We start from the raw sequence: 19,076 nt of genomic DNA on the forward strand, positions 1-19,076 counted from the left end.
ATTGTTAACACACGGAAATCAGGGATCATGAAATCCACTCGTGAGTCCCTAATCATCGATAATCATGATGTTGACAAACGAAAAAATTGCCACAATCCATTTGTATCAAAATATCAATTGAAAAACATTTTATTTCACAAAAAAAAACTGTGGAAAAATCTGATATTAATTATTCGTCAAGTCTACACCTTTATAAAAAAAAAGAACACTTATAAATCGATCTGTTTTCGTAATTGTAGTGGTCAAGCAAATGTTGTTCCCTTAAATAAAAATATAGTGAATTCCTATAATTTAAAGGTAATTTTTCACAAAATTATCGTTGTGAGAAAATCTGATGGCGAACATACAGTTCGGGGTGTAGATTTCGAAAAAAGGCGTGACCCTACTCAATTTCCCTACTTTTCCGTCTCCCTTTTCCTACTGCGCAAGCTCCAGTCTCCTTAGCAGCCTATTCGTTGGCTATACTTGAATAGGTTGCTGAGGAGACGTCATTGATTTTTGACCGCTCGCATGTGGATGCGACGCGTGCACAAGTATGGCGCGTAGACGAACGCCGTTCTCCATAACGTTTCTTAGGACGAGTAGGGGAAATTGGATGGTGCCACGCCATCGTATTCGTAATCCAATCATCCTGATTTCTATGTTTTCCATCAGTTTTCCACACTACGTCAATTTTGTGATGCGCTTTTTTTTGAGAAAAAAAAAACCTCCTGACGTACCTCTTGACTCGCCGAAGTTGTTGTTACAGAAAATTGACAGTTAAGACCGTGGCCAGGATAACAGTAGTCCTAAATGTTTAGCCAACTGATCTGTTGTTGAAGCTCTAACGCGTTTACCCCTTAGAAACAACATTCCACGAATCTGGTAAGGAAATCCGAGGGAAAAGCTACAGATAGGGTTGTAGATTGCGGGATCTGAGGAGGTTCTGTTTACACTTCCTTATTAGTCGCAAAAAACGCCGCGGGAACCGCTTTTTTTCCTACGAGATACATTAGAACGCTCCTCTGTGTGCCCATTCGGTACTCACAGCAGCCCATTCATTGGGTTCACTTTAACAGGCTGGTGAAAAGACATCATCAATCCACATATGAGCGGAAAAGAGCATCTTCATGACATTGTGTTCGATGTGCTCCGAAAATGATCCTTGCCTTCGAGGATTTGATCCCATTTCAATGTTCAAACTGGTTGTAACGCTCTACTCACGTCATCCGTTATGTAAGACGAGCAGAAAATGATCTCTTTCGAGTTATCCACAGCTACGGGCCAGATTAACCGTGTAACCTTTGAAATTTGCCATCCTTTGCGCTAGATTGACCCCATTTAATGGGATGCCAACCTTACGGCTGCCTCGAGTCTAAAAAAAACCTCATCGATCGTCGACCCTCTGCACACACTCCAGTCCCCTTAGCAGCATATTCGTTGGTTTTACTCGAATAAGTTGCTGAGGAAATCTCATCGATTTTTAACCGCTCGCAGCTGGATGCGGCGCGTGCCCGAGGGTGGCACGTTGCAACTGAATTCGTCGAAAATACTGCGTCTTTCACATTGTTTTTTTTTACGACGAGTTCAGTGGTAGAGACAACTAGAGGTAGAGATGAGTGAAACCACCCTGGATTCCTTGGTCTACAACTTCATGTCCAGCTTTTCCGGCGGATTTCCGTCAGACTTGTGGTATACTGCTTTTAGGGTTAGCATTGTCCCATTTCCTCATGCATTCGCCACTACATGGATCAAGTATGTGTGTATATTTCAGCACGATTCGGCTACTGTTTTTTTCAGTCAATTTTCTTCAAGAATTTTACCCAAACCAGAAAATAATGAAGAATAAAAAATGAAAATAGAAAATACGCATTCTAGAGAGACCGGCACCGAGAGACCAATATATTATTAGTCGAAAACCCGTCTATAATATCCGTAAAATTTACTTTTTTTATTTATTTGTATAACTACTTTATTTTATTTACTTATTTTGTAGTTCACTTATTTCTACATTATTCTGGGGTCTATTATCTGAGGTTCTGACATTACATTCATCAAGCTTATAAACAGCTTCAAGAGTTCTATGGAAATCCTACCTTAATCTAATTTTCTCCTGCATAAACAATAAATTTTAGTTAAAAATGCGAAAAAAAAAACGAAGAACCTTGCAGTGATGTGCCGTGGTTGCAGCTGTTCCGCAAAGTTCATGAAGTTTCCTGTCCAGTTCTACGCATATCAACTGAAACTGAGATTATTAACTCTATGTCCTCCTTCGAATTTTTATATGATGCTAAAATAAAAAAAATTAGTAGTACTTTCTTATTGTAATAAAATATAAATGTATGCATTCACTTATTTTTCTTCAATCACATTCATCGCACTAAAAAAAGAGAAAGAAAGAGAAAGAATACACTTTGTAGGAGTCAAAAAAATGTTTTTATGATGCTAACATAAACAGAACTATGCGGTAGTGCTCTCCTATTTTAATAAAATATAAATGTATTTAGTAATTTTTTTCTTTATTCCTATATACCAATGGTGCACAAAAAAAAAGAGAAAAAAAGAAAGAATACACTTTGTCTGAGTCAGAAAATTTTCAAGAATTTCGGCGTCAAATTTATTATTTGCAGTGATTTATTAAAGTTTGTTTGTTATTTATTATTATTATTAATAATAATTCCGTTATTTATTTATTAAATTTATTATTTGCCTTTTCTTTTCTTCGGGAATAATATGTCAGATATGTTATCCGCTACGAAAAAACAGAATACAATTTTGGAGAGAAAAAATTCCCAAAGAATGAGAAAAATTACAGGTATCGACGCAAACAGAAGGAAAGATACATTGGGAAAATAATCGTGTCAAATGATTGAATAAAAATTCATGAAAATCCCATTAGAAAATAAAAAAAAGTGCGTAATGCAGATGAAATACAAATAACCAATTTAAATTTAATTTTCAATTATTTTTCTATAATACAGCTGCAAATGATACTTATTACTTCATTAAGATACGAATTATTATGTATGATTTGCAAGAGATTTTCTTTTTTCATTGTTTCAGGAATAAGATTTGACTTCGTGAATTCACAAAATTACGTTCTATCCGTTTGATCTGCCTAAGATCAATATTGATCATACCTTAACGGCTGTTTCTTTCTGTCGTTGTTCCTTTATTCTTTCCAGCAGCTGACCACGTGACACTTCCATACGTTTTGTTGCTTCTTTCAGTTCATCATATTTTTTATCCCATTTCCCCAGTTCTCGATGCATTTGTATCATTTCTGTTTTTAACAGTTTTAGTTGAATCTTAAATTAAATTCATTAATTATCTGATGTTCTTTCTCTTTGATTACACCAAATAATTTTACGATAAAGACACGAAAACAATGATTAGAAAAATTTCCGTAAATTTCACTGAAAATTGGGAAAATTTACGCGAATAAAATGTAATTGTTCGAAAAATGTTTTTTTTTTGGATTTTGTTGTTTGTTTTTTTTGTAATGGTTTTTTGGAAATAGTTTACGTCTAACTTCCTTGACTACTACGAGAAAAAAATGGCGGAAAAGTGACCGCTTCTACGCTGAGCACTAACTAATTTTTGTTCAAAAAGAAAAATCTGCTCTCTCCTTAACTAGCATGCTATTTCTTCAATGCTGCTGTTGAAATGATGTGACGGTAAGTTATAGCAGATTTCTATGCTCCTGTACGCAACAGGCTAAAGGCAGCGTATCCCAGTTTGACTGGAGCGAAAACCACAGCAAAAGCGTAGAGTTCCGGGAGTAGATTGCGGAACCCAGCGTGGTTCCCACTCATTTTTCCCTAATCGTCGTGAGAAACAGCGTAGGAATCGCTTTTGTTCCTACGAGATACGTTAGAACGCTATTCCATGTACACGTTCCGGTCCCCTCAGCAGCCCATTCGTTGGTTTGACTTGAATAAGCTGGTAAGGAATCATCACTGATCCTCGACCGCTCGCTCCTGGATGCGGCGCGTGCGCAAAGGCGTAACTGCTAAAATTGTCGTGAGAAACGGCTTTTTCTTCCGTTTTTCCCTTACGAAGATTGGAAAAAATTTGCGAAACCACTCTGGAATTTGGAATCTACTCCCTGAACCTCACGCTTTCGCTCTGGGTTACGCACCACATCGAACCGGAATACGCTGCCTTCAATCATTTCCTAATTATATGTCCTCGTTCTCCTTCTGGACGTTATCATCAAGGTATACCATTTTATAATCTTTAATCTTTCTTTAATCTCTTTATAATCTTTTTTAAAATTTTAGCTCTTGTAACTCGCAAACCTTGTGATCTCTTTTTCTTTCCTTAATTTCGAGAAGTTTCTTGTCAACCCTGTCTCGCATTTGCATCAACATATTAATGTTATATTCGATATCTTCGGAGATGGTTGCAGAAAGTGTTCCCGTAGCGTAAAGGCGTGATCCACGCGATAACATCTGGAAACGTTGTTCTTTGCTGTGTACATGTTTTATTTATTTATTTATTTATTTATTACGCTCAAAGGCGTGCCCAGAGTAAGAGGCAAGGAATTAATAAAAACGGCAGTAACATATACAATATATATGTTACTACTTAATGCTAAGATCTGTCATCTGAGGGATCCACAGAGCTATCATTGATCAATCGATCGATCAGCTAAAGGTCAGGCTACTCAACGTATCTCCGGTATCGCTTGCTTCGGATATCTACTGTTCTCGTGTTAACGCTGATCTCTTCGATTATGTGGTTGATTGAATAGATCAAATTTAAAATTAAAAAAGGATAAAATCACTGGCGTATCGATCCACCTGGGATGCGCCAACGTATTTTACTGCAATTCATAATCGTCGAGGTTTTGGAACGGATATTGGGCTATACAATGACTTACGAGGGCCAAGACCAACTTTCCACCTTTGACCAATTTTCTGTTTTTGTCCTTCCAGACAAATCTGGAACCAGTTTATTGACCCTGGAGTGATGAAAATCCCTTGGTTGACACTGCAGCGGCTTCAAATCATCGCCAGCGCGCCTACAGCGGACCCGTTATCGACAGCGCTGCACATACCGTAGGTCAAATTTGACCTCTATTTCAGTGACGGAATTTTGAGCGAAAGCTGCTGCTTCGGATTATCCTTACAATTTAGAGTGACACTTAAGGGTACCATTCCGGAGCCACCGAGCTGTTGGTGTTGGGACAAATTCGGTGCTTATCTGCCTGGGTAAGCTGTCAAAGTGAAAATTTGGATCAGACTCCCCGTACTTACAAAATCCACTATACATTATTGATTTTTTTTCTCAGACTTGCCCTTCTCTTTTCGCAAAACGCTTTTCTCCAGTTCTTGTGATTATGATTGTTGTGATTCTTGTGATTGGGACCTTAACACATGTCTCCTATGTAAGCCTACACTGCTTCGGGAACAGTTATGTTTACGCAACGTTACGCAGCGTTACGTTACACTAATCAAACGACTTCTGGTTTTTTAGCCATGAGCGATATTTCAGTTCCTAGGTGTGGTTCTTATCAATGCCAGGAGTTTTTTTTAGTGAAAAACGACAAAAAGAAAGAGACCAGGTGCGAGAACTTTGCGGAATCAGAATCCGAGAGGGAATTCGAACATGATTGAAGCAGCCATAAATATCTGGAAATTTTGGAAAAAGAGGAGGAGAAAAGGTTAGAAAACTAACAGTTTCCTTTGCGTTCAATATTCCTCTGTGACAACTTTTTATCTAAATGGACCTTTTCAGGATCCCTGATCTAGTCCAGTATCCTGTTTATCTACCGTTCGAGCTCTATTTTCGGACTGTTACCGTGTTTGCGTCAAAAAATACCGGTGTCTATTCATGTAAGAAGAATCAGAAGCGGCTCAGGAAATTGTACATAGATTTGCCACCTGAGGGAAGATACAATGGATCAAAGAAGACACATATAGGTCCTAGCGTGAGGTGCAATCGTTGTGGAATTCTGTTCTGGAATTACCAATGCCACTTCTGAAGAAAAAAAAAAACATTTCGCGGCGATCGTACTTTCAGACCTGTTCCTGCACGGTTCCCGTTCTTCCCACTAGATCCGTAAATAGCAAAAGCAGTCAGCTCTCCTATATATATAGGTTTTAAAAATATTCATAAAATAAATGGAACCTTTTCTTTTTCTTCCTTTAAATACTCCACCCATCTTGCGACTCTTTCAGCAAGTTCATTTTCTCGCAGACGTGCTTTTTCCACACGATCAGTGAGTTCGGTGATTTGAGCTGATAGCTGGGAATAAGTGCTCTTACTAGAATTTTTCAGGATCTGACTTTTTTCCTTAAAGCATCACCTCACGAATCTGAGGTGGTACAGATTTCAGGTGGAGTATTCTTGTACGGGACAGTAGGGTATGGAGAGGGGAGTGATTCCGATCACTTCTTCCTAATTCCTGTAAAAAAACGGCCTGGAAGATGCGGCGGGTGCACAAGGCTGGCGCGCTCCAGTCGAACTTCTTGTAGAAACTAGTGCGCCAGAACGCCCGAAGCCGTATCTTCCGGGCCGTTTTCCACGGGAATTAGGAAGAAATGGACGGAATCACCCCCTCTCCGTAGTCTCCCATCCCGTATACGAATACTCCACCTGAAATCCGTACCATCTCGTGGATTCGTGGGGTGATGCCTTTAACAGAGCTATTAATAACTAACCATACGGATTTCGTTCATCTGTTTCGTCTTGGTTCTGTCATACTTTTCAATTTCTTTTTCAAGAGTTCTTAAGCAATTTAGCAACTCGTCGTGTACTTTGTGGACTTCTTGTTCCTATGATAAGTATATCTTTTTCGAACTATCGAATACAGGGTGACCGTAAAGTCATTCTGTACTTTTGACCGGTCACAGGAAGGTAACAGAACCAGATAGAAATGTGAAACCTTCACCAGATGAAAGGAAAACCCTCCAAATTTCCTCACTATGATCCGTAAGCGCACTGGTGCGTGTTGAGCACGAACTGTGCAGCACCGGATCAGCCGTCGCCCACGCCAGCCGAGATGTGGACGGGACAGAGGAAGGTTCAGTGTGTTCTGAGGGCTCCTATGTTCGAATCCGTGAGCAAAGTGCAACGTGAACATCGTCGCGTGTCGCATCACATAGGAATAACATTCCGCTACCAGTGGTGGATAGGCAGAAGTTCTGTCATGCCATGGCCACTAGGACATTAATCACTTGAAAGAGAGAATCATAGACGTTGCTCATTCTGTTATGCCACAGATCCTTAACTTGTGTGGAAAAAACATGAGTTTCGTTGGTATGAGTATTGTTTAAATGTGTTTAGGGCAGCAAATGGAAGCCACATCGAACTTCAGTGAATCGGTAAGAAACTTGACGAGTTTCCTTTTACTTGAGTAAAGATTTCACTTTGCTTTCATGTTTTGTTGCTTTTCTGTGACTCGTCAAAAGTGCACCACGATTTCGAGGACACCCTGTATTATCCGCATTTCGAGTATGTTGTAATCTACATAAACACTTTATTAAATATATAGTTTTATGGCAGTGGAACTGTTTTTTCTATCTATGTTATCCATCATAACTAAAGCTATATACTTGTACGTCAAATTTCTTGTTCAAGAATTGAATTAGAAAAGTATTGTGTTGAAAACACTATGATTTCCAAACAAATAACATACTGTTCAATTAATTGCCGTAATAACGGTTGTAAAAGGAGTTGTGATGAGGTTTTCGTCTACTACTACCCCTAACATATGTATTCAACTAGTTTGTTTATTTATTTACTGCACTACTGAGGCGTGCTAGTGTACCGTTAGATTCCATGTTCATGTGCTAGAAAATAAACTAAATGTTCAGTGATTTCAAGCTACGAAATGTGCGGAAAAGACTTAAGGGATTGAAACCTCGGGTTCTGGACAGCTGAAAAATACAAAAGCGAACTGATTCATTCATCTTTTCCTTTCAATTGTAATTATTCTTTGTATTCTTGTTTATTATTCCTTTTAATAATTTAAATGAGTGAAAGTTGCGTCTGTGGAGGCTTCGTTACTCTAAGCGAAATGAAACTTCCACTTAACAATCTCCGAGATAGATTGTCTTGAAAAATTCAATGCAAAAAGATCCATGGAAGTGGAATATTCAGAAATAATTGATCTACAGAAATGGATCAAAGGTATTATTGCAAAATATTACCAAATAGTTCTTAAACGTCTTTTTTTTTTACTTCCATAACACATCTTCAAACCGAAGAAGGACAGAAGCACCACTGATCTCTTGTCTTTGATCAATTGTTTCGGTAAAATTTGATCGATTCCAACATATTTGAGTAATCTACATATTTTTGTAGTAAAATGAAAGTGTTATGAAAAAAATTATATGAAGAGCATACTTGTACAGGACCATCTTTAAGCAATGAAGACGTATAGGCTATGATTTCTTCTGTATAACTCTGTAATGTCGTTGTGGAAATTCTTCAAAAATTAATAAGTTAATTGTCAAATTAAGTATAATATTATAAGTAACAAAAAATACGGACAGTCGGACCATTGCCTCCTGCGAGGAAGATTTTCCTTCACAAGGAGAGAAGAGAAAGCCGCCAAGTTCAGAGGGAGAACTCGCAGAACTGTCATCAACTGGGATCTCTTCGCTACGTTATCCGGCTTTTTGGAAGATTCCGCAATGGACAACATCGACGAGGAATATGACCGGCTTGTTGAACACCTTCACGACTGCGCGAAGAAGGCTGAGAGTTTTAAAACCACCAAAAGGCGCCTGTCCCTTGAAACTCTTGAGCTGATACGTCAGCGTGGAGCAGCACGAGCTGCAGGGAACCAAGAACTCACGTCCGTGGTCGAAAGGCTTTGCAGAGAGGCGATAAAGGAAGACCTTAAAGAGAGAAGAGCAGAAGTGATGGCTGAAGCTGCAGAGGCGGGGAAAAGCATCCGCTATGCCCGTCGAGACTTCGCCAGTCGCAAGACAAGGATGACTTATCCTGAACAGCTCACCTTATTTCCTGAAGACCACATAGTGGAATTTTTGCAGATCAAATAAGACACACCAGCAGTTATATCTCTGGAAAAATAAGCTCTATCAATTCTAGAAAGGTTATGACGTGATTAACTCGTCCTCTCACTTGTTTAATCCCTAATTTTTATTGACTAATATTTTTTTTAATCTCTTTTTTCTTGTTAATATATCGACGATCAATTCACATTTTTTCACATATCCGTGAACCAATCGTGATTTTTTCAGCCAGCCAACTGCTCGACTGTATTTCCCAGAAAAAGAAACAGATTACAGAACAGATAGGTCCTCTCCTTACTAAGGAGCCTGAGGCTGAAGAGGTTAAATGATCCAATTTTTTAATATTGGGTCCCTATTCTTGTTTTTTTAAATGATTTTACTTTAATTGAAGTGACGCTACCGCATCCATGTAAACATAGAGAGCTACACTCAGCAGACAGCGAGTACAGACAGTAGCATATGGTCCTACTATACAGTTAAAAAATTTCAGTTTATGGTGCAAAATTGATATTGATTGATTGTGATTTGTATTTGATTGAAATTTCTATGACAAATAAGTGCGGAAAGAGTTTGGCTTTGGTTTTGTCCTGTCCTGCTCATCCTGGCGTTTGAATAAAAATCAGTGCAATTTAATTAAGAGTTCGATAAATGGTTAAATAGGCTCAATATGCGTGGAGAATAAGTTAATTGTTCTGCTCCGGAAACCCCCCGTGCTAAATCCACTGGGAGCGCTCACGTACTGGCCGGACGCAGAACCATTTTTCTTCGTTTATTCTCAAATTTTCGAATTTCGAAAAAAGAAATTTCGACCGAATTAAATGCCAGAACCCAGTTTCTGGAAGTGCACGAAAACCCCTGTGCAAAATTGTGAAATGTTTGAATTGAGTTTTTTTTTTCTCTCGGCAGAGAATGACAACGAAATGTGCGCTGAACATGAGGAATAGCATTTGATCGAACTGTTGTTTTGCTCAGATCCAGAAATAACTGTTCTCTTATCTGCAATTGATCGTTATCAGTGGTAGCCGACGATCGACTTCTCCACACGAATTCGCTACTGAATGTCTAGAAATCCTGAATTCTATATACACGAAATTATTTGATTTTTTTGCTTCTTAAAGCAATATTTTATCTGTTTTTTAATTTCAGAAGGTGCATGGTACATTTATCGTTGATCGCTGTGTTTCTATTATTTCTCTATGTTCATACTACGGATGCAGAAAAATCAATAGCTGCTAAAGGAACTCTAAAATGTGGTGGTTATCCAGCAGGGCAAATTCTCGTACGATTATGGGCTGTTGATGAAGGTATTTTTCACTAATTAATTTTTCATTTAATTACTATTTTTATTGGTTTATTTTATAATTTTAGTTTATTGATTATTTTACTCGTTTAACTGAAATTTAAATTTGGTTTAAGTACAGTTAAAATTTTTTCATAACTACACTCAAGTCCTTTTTATTATATTTTTATATTTACCTTTTGCACTTACTTATGTTGTCAAATTTTTATTCATTTTACTCTAGATACGTTTATTTGTCTCTCCTTTCTGTATTTAGCGAAAAGAAAGATACTTAAGCTGGTCAACTAATGAATTTTACGGATTTGTTTTTTTTTCATTCAACCAATTTTATCCTAAGCGCGATCCTGTCGTGATTCACAAGCCTTATTCTCTGAGAATACGCTATTCACCGTTTCGCATCGACTCGGGGCGATCTCCCGAGTCACAGTCGGTGGTGGCTATGTTTATCCGCACGTACGCGACGCGTTCCGCATCGGCCTCGATGATCCAAATTTAATTTTACTTATTCCTTTTGGATGAATAGAACCGATTTCCCAAAACTTTCCTTCATCCATCATCTGTACGTATGGGAAACCATCAAATTCATTCAAATTACGTTGGTTGGGTTACGAAAACGGGTTTTACTGGAATTTGTAATGGTTGGGGTTTTTTGGAACTCGCGTTGCCTTGTAAAATGACCTGCGGGGCCAGTCGATGACCGGGTCACAGTTTTTATCCTCCTAGACAACTCCAGCACCAATAGATCGACCCCGTAGGGATGAAAGGCTTAGTTGGCATTAGGGCGATTTTGAAACATCGACCGTTAGACCACAGCGGCGGGTCTCCTACCGACTGCGCTACACCAGTCCAAGTGATAATGATTATTATTAATTATTCTATGTCCAATCAAAAATTGACAACTGCAAATTTACTGGTTGCATGGCTATCAAGGACCAAGGAACAGAAAATGTTTTTTTTTTTGCTGTAGACGGCAAGGGGCAGCTTCTCGAACAAACTCATTCCGACGATGCTGGACAATTCAACATGGTTGGACGTAGCAAGTCAGGCAACAACTGGAGACCAGTCTTAAATGTGTATCATGACTGTGACGACGCAAAAAATGTGAGCTGAACGTGGATTTTCTTTTTTTTTCATAAAATTAGTTCCAAACTCTTCTGCAACAGTTGTTTATTGTTATTCTTTCGAGTATTTTGAGAAACTTAACAGTGAAAACTTGGGTTTTGCTGATTGCTGTTTTTTTTAACTTTTAACTTTAATTCTTTCTTACTTTTTTGGAATTTCTTACATTTTTGATAGCAAACTTTTATATTTTCCTGTATTAGGTGAAAACCTTCACCTTTCAAATCTTTTACAAACCAATCAATCCATTGATAAAGCCTAAAACGTTCTTTATCCTAGCAGTAACAGGAATATCTGAAATTTGAGGAATTTCTAGAAGATTTAATCAGAATTGTGAATATCGTGGTTGATAAAATATGCAGGTGACCACAGATCAACTTAGCATTTGTTCCAACATGTATTTCCAATGGATCTCTTCCCATCCAAACAGATTTGATTGCACGAAATTCCCTGTAGGAACGAAATTATGCAGGAAATTTTATTTCAGCTCCTTTTTTTTAGCCTGGACGTCGCAAGTTGAATTTTCTCCTGCCTAAAAAATATGTAACCGAAGGCAAAACACCAGCGGTACAAAATTTACGTAATATTCCCTACAAGTTCTGTGGTTCTTAAGTTTTTCTGCATTTAGAATATTTTTGATTTGGGCACCTGGAACTTAGAAACATCGATAACTGAGGATGAAGAACGTGTCGACCTAATAACAAGGCGAAGACGAAGAGATCAGTATGTTTTCTCTTAAACAATAGGAAAAAAATTATGGAAAACTATTCATCCATATTTTTTTCTCAACAAATTTAGAAGAAAATCACCTGAACGCAACAATACACTTGATCGTTACGAAAATCCAGATGAGAGAGTGGATCCATGGTGAATTATGGAAGAATGTCGAATTCGATCTACACCATCGTAGCTCAGCAAAATTTCAATATTACAAATTTTCTGGAAATATTCGTCTTGTGTTTCCATATGTTTTACTGATGTTCTCAATTGTGTATTTCTATAAAGCTTAAATTTTTGGTCCATGTTCCGGTACAGTACAAGATTGAAGCTTCAATATGTCTTTCAAGTTGTGTAGCTTCTCTTGTCCAGGTTATTTTGAATTTTCTTGTTTTTTTTCTTTCTTTTAATCTTTCTTTTCTTTTTTTTTAAGCGCTGGGAATTTCAGAGTAACTTTCTTTTTCCTGTGATAATCCAGGAGGATCCCGATATAAAATAGCTATTGTAGGCTATGTTATTGTTTAATTTTCTACTTCTATTTATTCTCGACTTCACTGTTGCTTTCCGTAAACAAGGAGCTGCCGTAAAAGGACGATTGTTGTGTGGAGAAAAAAGTTTGAGAAATGCCAAAGTCAAACTCTACGACCTCGACAGAAGTGAGGATTTTGTTGAGGTTTACCAGGATTTCCTAGAGTAACTTGGCTTTTACCGATAAATCGATAAAATTATTTACCTTTATTTATTTATTATTTTACCTATAATTTATTTGTTTATTTATTCATTTATTATATATTTATATTTAAAAAATTATTATTTTTTACCGAAGAAAATTTTTAAAGGGTACTCTCTCGTTTGCCAGGTTTTGGGTTCATTTTTTCTGGAAGTCAGGTGTGTTTTATTATTACATTTTATTCAATTTTTTTCTTCGACTGGTGTAATGTTTTCTAATTTGGCACATGAATGAGAAAATATAGACTTTTCTTCACATCAACATCAGTTTGTTGGAAGAAAATTACAGAAAAAAAGTAAAGCAGGTATTTTTTAGATCCGGGAGATACAGACGATTTGCTGGATGAAAAGTTTACCGATAAGAACGGTGAATTTGCTGTCACGGGAACCACCAGGGAATTGACGGATATCGAACCTGTTCTCTACATATATCACGATTGCGACGATGGGATAAGGGTTCGTTTGGAAATTTCTCGAAATTCTAGCGATCTATTTAAGTTAGCTAATTTTTATTTCATCCATAAAAAGTAGAATATATTGTTATCCACACGAGGCCTCTACTTCAATCTCAAAAGTACAGGATTAAAAAAAAGGTCAATTTTCTCTTTGTTTCTTACTTTCTGAATCGCTATTTTAGGACAGCAGTAGCTTTTTTTTAATAAAGATACACTTTTTTTTACAAAATTTTTTATAAAGATATAGGCCCCATACGTGAAAAAATACGGATTAAAAATTTATTGCAATGATTTGTGAAAAATTTTAGAAGCAAACCAAGAGTGTTATCGATTGTCTCTTTATTGCGGAAATTTTTACATTCGAATATATAAACGCTCGATTCGTCTAACGATATTTGATCCTTATTTAGGCGCAAACACTTAAGAACGTATTAGACGAAAACCAATCTCACCGCCCACATTATAATTGCAATATACGTATATTAAATAATAAGTGACGTTGTTGTCAACGAGGTAAATATCAGGATCAACCTCTTCATGTGATGAAGTTGCCATATAAAACCCTCAATCTCATGGACAACGTACCACGAAATTGACGTAATTCGGAAATTCCAAGGAAAACGTAGAGTTCGAGTTGTAGATTATGGAAACGAGCGTGGTTCGCTCAGTTCTCCCTTAGTCGTCCTAAAAAAAACAGCGTGGGAACCGCTTTAATTTCTACGAAGTACGTTAGAACATGCCTCTACATAAACCTCCCGGTCGCTAATTTATTGGTTTCACTTGAAAAGGGTGGTAAGGAGACCTGAATAGTCTTCGAGCACTCACTCGTGGACGCACTGCGTGCGCGGTGCGTTGCAACTGATTCCGTAGAAAAGGACACCTTCTCCAAGGCAGACGCGTCCTAAAGTATCTCGTAGGAACAAATGCTGTTTCTCACGCCGTTTTTTCACGACGATTAGCAGGAAATCGGCACAGATACGCTCGTTTCTGTAATCTACAATCCAAACTTTAGGTTTTCCTTGGGGTTTCCGTACCGCGTCAATTTCGTGATTTGCAGACTTTAACCTGTCAAACTTAAGCAGCCTAAGCTCAATCGCTGGAACTGGACACGTTGATTCTAATCGATTGAATTATAAATTCCTGTGTCCTTTAAACAAAGCATCCATCCCTATCTGAACCAATCTTGGATTATGTAGGATAGCAGTGAGAAGTGATTTACCACTTTTATTACTCAAATCAGTCACTGTCCTTCGGATTCTTCGAAGAGAAACGAGGCCGATGGTTCGTGGATTCTTGACAGCATCCTAGCCAAATAAGGCGTTTATTGTGTCTGACGGATCCCCTCTTTGTTCCAGTAGGTAGTAGTAATAGGTGAGTAATAAAGTAGACTCTTCCAAAGTTTTCTTACGAGGAATTTCGAAGGTTTCGTATAAAATAATGAATAAATTATTAATTAATCATTCATAATTATTATAAATAATAACAAAAATATTAGATAATGAAAGGGCAGTGTTTAATCCGCGATTTCGAGTATGTATGTACCACAGATGCGTACGTCCCACAACCAGTACAGTTTAACGGACGAAACGGTACTGCTCCATCGGTCCATCCATCCATAGGTCAAAGCGGTGAACATCACGGTGGCCTTCACCTGGATAGTGAAGGCTATGGAAAAAAATTCGGAAGTAAACCGATTTTTCGCCGTGGCCGCGTGAGAAAACCGTATCTTTTTGGCTGAAAAACAAGAACAACGGTCTCTTCAAACATCATATCTCTTAGCATATTTATAATAATTAAGGTGTAAAATTTCAGCCATGTCAAAAAAGGATCACTCTAATCGTCCCAAAACGATTCATTCATGGAGGAACACCAAAAGAATGGTTGGATATAGGAACTGTTAACGTCGAAATGGGTTTTCCAGAACAGGATCGAAGTTGTAATCATTGACACTGAAACATTCCACTGATAGACCTTAATGTTTCTATGAAATAAAAATTTAAATTTATTTTCAATCATGTCAAAAATAAAAGATGAGTAAGGGGATGGAATAGGAGTTCAATCTTCAGGACAAGAATTATTTAAAAAGCGTGTAAAATAGTAAATGGAATGCTATGAATTACTTCTATGGATATTACGCGACAACCATTTTGAATCACCGCGCCTCAATTTTCTGTCCACCTTTAGAGGTAACACGACACTGTTGGAGGAAAAAAGAACAGGAATGATGTGAATACTGTCTTTTAAGAAAAAATTATGCACTTGAATCCCCAATGTCAGCCAGGGCAGTCCCCATGTCTACTCATTAATTGAGGCATGGAAACAATTCCGAACTGAAGGCAATCCAAAGTTGTCAGTGAAGAAAAAAGCTGCACCTCAGATCATTTAAAAAAATCATTTGGAAATTGGTTTAGATTTTCGGTAACGCCAATGAACAGGCAACCTTTAAACTAAATATGTCGAATATCCAGGATATCTCTTTGAATACAACAAATACTAATTATAAAACTGCTGTCTTTCTTTCGTATCTTTCATATCCATTAATTCGGCAATCCCCTCCCCCCCCCCCCGTACCGTAATTCACCATGGATTAAAAAAAACAGATAATCTGCTTCGTTCCAGCCGCTTTTAAACAGCGAAGTGTTCGAAACGGCTTTTCAATGTCAATAATTAGCTTTCTTTTCCGCCGATGTTGCTTTCTCTATCAATAAGTCCGTTTCCACGGGTAACAGATAGAGAGGTAATAGGTTTTGTCGTGTTCCGCCTCTATCACTCAACCTATCGCGTCGGGAAACACTCTATGTACTAGTCATTTTTATATCATTTCCCTTAAGCGCTTCTTCATGGATCCTATTGTTTGCGAATCTACTGATTATCAGTGATGTCAGTACAGTAACCGTGTACTCCTAGGCTTAGCTCCCTAAAGGCCTCACACTACGAATCTGAGGTGGTACGGATTCCAGGTGGAGTATTCGTGTATACGGGATAGCGCATTAAGGAGCGAGGGGTGATTCCGTCCCGTTCCTCCTAATTCCCGTAAAAAATGGTCCGGAAGATTCGGCGTCGAACAAGGCTGGCGCGCTCCAGTCGTACTCTTTGTGGAAAATAGTGCGCCAGAACGCCCGAAGCCGTATCTTCCGGGCCGTTTTTTACGGGAATTAGGAAGAAGTGGACGGACTCACCCCCCTCTCCATAATCTACGATCCCGTTTACGTATACTTCACCTGAAATCCGTACCACCTCAGATTCGTGGAGTGATGCCTTTAATCCTACCAGATCTTACAGTGAGGTATTTTCAACAAAGAGGAACGTTTCCCGAAAAATCAGGCTTATGTTCTTTTCATACCTTGAAATCCCTACATTTGATATAAAAAGTTGTATTCACTGCCTTATTCCTCGAATATTTTATATAAAACAAAGTACTGTTGAAAGTTCCTAGCGAAAACAGTGGTACGGCTTATCTCACATCGGAGAAATTTCTGGACCAAGTCATGTTACCAGTACTGTTCCCCCACATTCTATTTAAGCGACGAAATAATCGCTTTTATAATACTGTAATCAGGATTTCTGTAGGGAAAATCTCTTCCATACATGTTATTTTTATGACAAATTTGTCTAGAAATTTATTATTTCCTTTGAAAATATTTCTTTCACAGAAGAACTCATTTCTTTTAAAAGAAAAGTGGTATCGATGAATTATATAAGTGATTCTTTTCTATGAAAAAAAAGCAATGAAATTTTTTTTTCAGCTGTGACAATCTCAGAGCTATAAGTTTTTCTTTTGTACTTTCAATTGTGAACACTTTCTACACGTTCTCAAACGATAACTGTAAAAAAATTACTGGTTACTCTAATCAAACAGCTAAACGAAATAAACGAATGTATATAAGATTTTTTTCTTTTCCAGTAAAAAGGTATTATTGTCAAAAAAAAAAAAAGTTTTTTAATCCATACAGAATCACAAAATTGCCAGAACCTTAGCTGACTGACCATCCACACTCAACAATTATCGCTATTCATTCGGACATCCGAGCGACGTCACTGCTTTTTTATATCCGCTAGCGTCATCCTTAATCCCTACCGTGCTATGTCATCCATAAAGTGCAATATACTGTGGAATACAATTATCGTATGCCTAATGACAATTTCGTTTCGTCTACACTTCAATTTGTATGGATGACTAATTCCCTGTCTTATCTTCTTTCTTCACTGCGATTGTGAAGATCCGAAGAGTAGCCATCAATCCATGATTGGCGCCCGTAAACATTCTAGTACCAGCAATTTCTTCTCCTTAGGTGGTACTGTACTAGGCGGTGGCTAATTATTTTAAGTGTTTAAAACTTGATATCCACCACTTTTAGCCAGTTCTTTGATTTCAGTGCAGCATACATGAGCTAAGCTTAAAGACATCACCCAACGAATCTGAGGTGGGTACGGATTTCCGGTGGAGTATTCGTATACGGAATCGTAGATTATGGGGAGGGGCTGATTCCGTCCATTTCCTCCTAACTGCCGTAAGAAACCGCCCGAAAGATACAGCTTCGAGCGTTCCGGCGCTCTATTTCCTACACGGAGTTCGATTGGAGCGCGCCAGCCTTGTGCACGCGCCGCATCTTTCGGGCCGTAGATATACCAAATCTTGTCTAAATCTTATCGATATCTTTAAATATATGATAAAGACGGACCGTAGATATATCAAAATAAAACTTACAAAGTCGCCGGAAAGCAGTCAGCTTTAGCGCTTCAGTCCGAAAGTTTTGGATAGAGATACCGCCTGAAATGTCTGGGGGTAGTAGGAACTATTAGTTAAAGTTATTTAACTAGTTGTTTGACTATTTAAGTTAGTTATTAGTGCAGAGAGTTACACTACGTAAATCTAGAAGTCGATATAGTTTTACGTTCATAACACGGACCGGGAATGAACCACTCGGAGCGGGAGTAGCGCAGTCGGTAAGAGCAAGTCATTGTATAGGCCAGGTACACGTTCGTGAGCCTCAAACGATTCTGAATTGAAGTGAACGTGGGGGCGCATCCCAAGCGGATTGATTAACGCCACCCACTTTATCCTTTATCCTTTATCATCGATAAGCCGGAACGGCACACATATCCACAGGCACCGTGGCGTAAATCGGTACGATGCGATGATGGGTAAGGATTGGGTAAATTGAGTAAGGATAAGGTGTCCTGAAGTACATAGATGGGATTACGCACCATCACTGTAACGTTGTCCTCGAAGGCGCTTCTTGCATATCGGCACATTGGATTCGATGTGGTGTCGTAGCGCAAGGTAGGCAAGGCACGGAACGCAATCAAAGCCACTGAGTGGCGTGGCGGTAACGGGTAGGACCGCAGCCTGAAATGACCGCAAGGCGCTGCGTAAATCACGGGGGATACCGCGTGACATATGTAAGTGCAGGGAAAATACGAAAAGTTTGTGTGATGTGGTTGTCAGTGGTAACGTAAAAATTCAAAGGTTTCCTGGATTTTTTACTTTGATAGAATAGACGAATTCCACGCAAAAACGTGGATTCTCGTTTTAATTTCGATTTTTCATGCAGTCACTTCAGTGATTTCAAAGTATCCTTTGCTTTTCATTGATTTAGGCTCAGTTTGTGCCCATTAGAGGGCCACTTCGTTCTGATTCACGTTTGACTAACTCTTCTCCATTACTACTTCTTTTCCTTCTTGGAATCCTTGTAAAAAGAGCGTGGTTTGCTGCCGAAAGTTTCCCATATTTTCCTGTCCTTTCCTTCGTATCCTATAGGAAATTATTGTTTTCTCCCTTTCCCT

The 19,076-nt window shown here is 38.3% G+C and overlaps 5 protein-coding genes across 6 annotated transcripts; 3 read left to right on the top strand and 2 right to left on the bottom strand.

The window, feature by feature from the left end:
- Positions 1-242: 242 nt before the first annotated feature.
- Positions 243-8,971, bottom strand: RB195_012633 (uncharacterized protein; the record flags this gene model as incomplete). Of its 2 annotated transcripts, none has more annotated exons than XM_064202094.1 (9): positions 243-260; positions 720-788; positions 2,144-2,218; positions 3,120-3,287; positions 4,281-4,433; positions 6,115-6,231; positions 6,648-6,761; positions 8,335-8,394; positions 8,951-8,971. In XM_064202094.1, the coding sequence occupies 9 exons, from the start codon at positions 8,969-8,971 to the stop codon at positions 243-245; spliced, it is 795 nt and encodes a 264-aa protein (XP_064057974.1). The 2 variants fall into 2 exon arrangements, with proteins under 2 accessions (XP_064057974.1, XP_064057975.1); XM_064202093.1 differs by lacking the exon at positions 8,951-8,971 and adding an exon at positions 8,482-8,492 and having other exon boundaries at positions 8,335-8,416.
- RB195_012634 (uncharacterized protein) lies at positions 8,625-8,996 on the top strand (the record flags this gene model as incomplete). The annotated part of the gene is made up of 1 exon (XM_064202095.1): positions 8,625-8,996. One exon carries the CDS (start codon positions 8,625-8,627, stop codon positions 8,994-8,996), a length of 372 nt encoding a protein of 123 aa, XP_064057976.1.
- Positions 8,997-10,122: 1,126 nt separating this feature from the next.
- Positions 10,123-12,259, top strand: RB195_012635 (uncharacterized protein; the record flags this gene model as incomplete). Its single annotated transcript, XM_013448971.2, has 5 exons — positions 10,123-10,273; positions 11,237-11,370; positions 11,890-11,955; positions 12,017-12,111; positions 12,187-12,259. The coding sequence occupies 5 exons, from the start codon at positions 10,123-10,125 to the stop codon at positions 12,257-12,259; spliced, it is 519 nt and encodes a 172-aa protein (XP_013304425.2).
- Positions 12,260-12,616: 357 nt separating this feature from the next.
- RB195_012636 (uncharacterized protein) lies at positions 12,617-15,236 on the top strand (the record flags this gene model as incomplete). The annotated part of the gene is made up of 3 exons (XM_064202096.1): positions 12,617-12,761; positions 13,151-13,290; positions 15,102-15,236. 3 exons carry the CDS (start codon positions 12,617-12,619, stop codon positions 15,234-15,236), a joined length of 420 nt encoding a protein of 139 aa, XP_064057977.1.
- A 2,916-nt stretch (positions 15,237-18,152) lies between these two features.
- On the bottom strand, positions 18,153-18,690 carry RB195_012637 (uncharacterized protein; the record flags this gene model as incomplete). Its single annotated transcript, XM_064202097.1, has 3 exons — positions 18,153-18,290; positions 18,347-18,359; positions 18,494-18,690. The coding sequence occupies 3 exons, from the start codon at positions 18,688-18,690 to the stop codon at positions 18,153-18,155; spliced, it is 348 nt and encodes a 115-aa protein (XP_064057978.1).
- Between the last annotated feature and the right edge of the window lie 386 nt (positions 18,691-19,076).

Source organism: Necator americanus, chromosome V (assembly GCF_031761385.1).
Source record: "Necator americanus strain Aroian chromosome V, whole genome shotgun sequence".
Taxonomy (NCBI): Eukaryota; Metazoa; Nematoda; class Chromadorea; order Rhabditida; family Ancylostomatidae; genus Necator; species Necator americanus.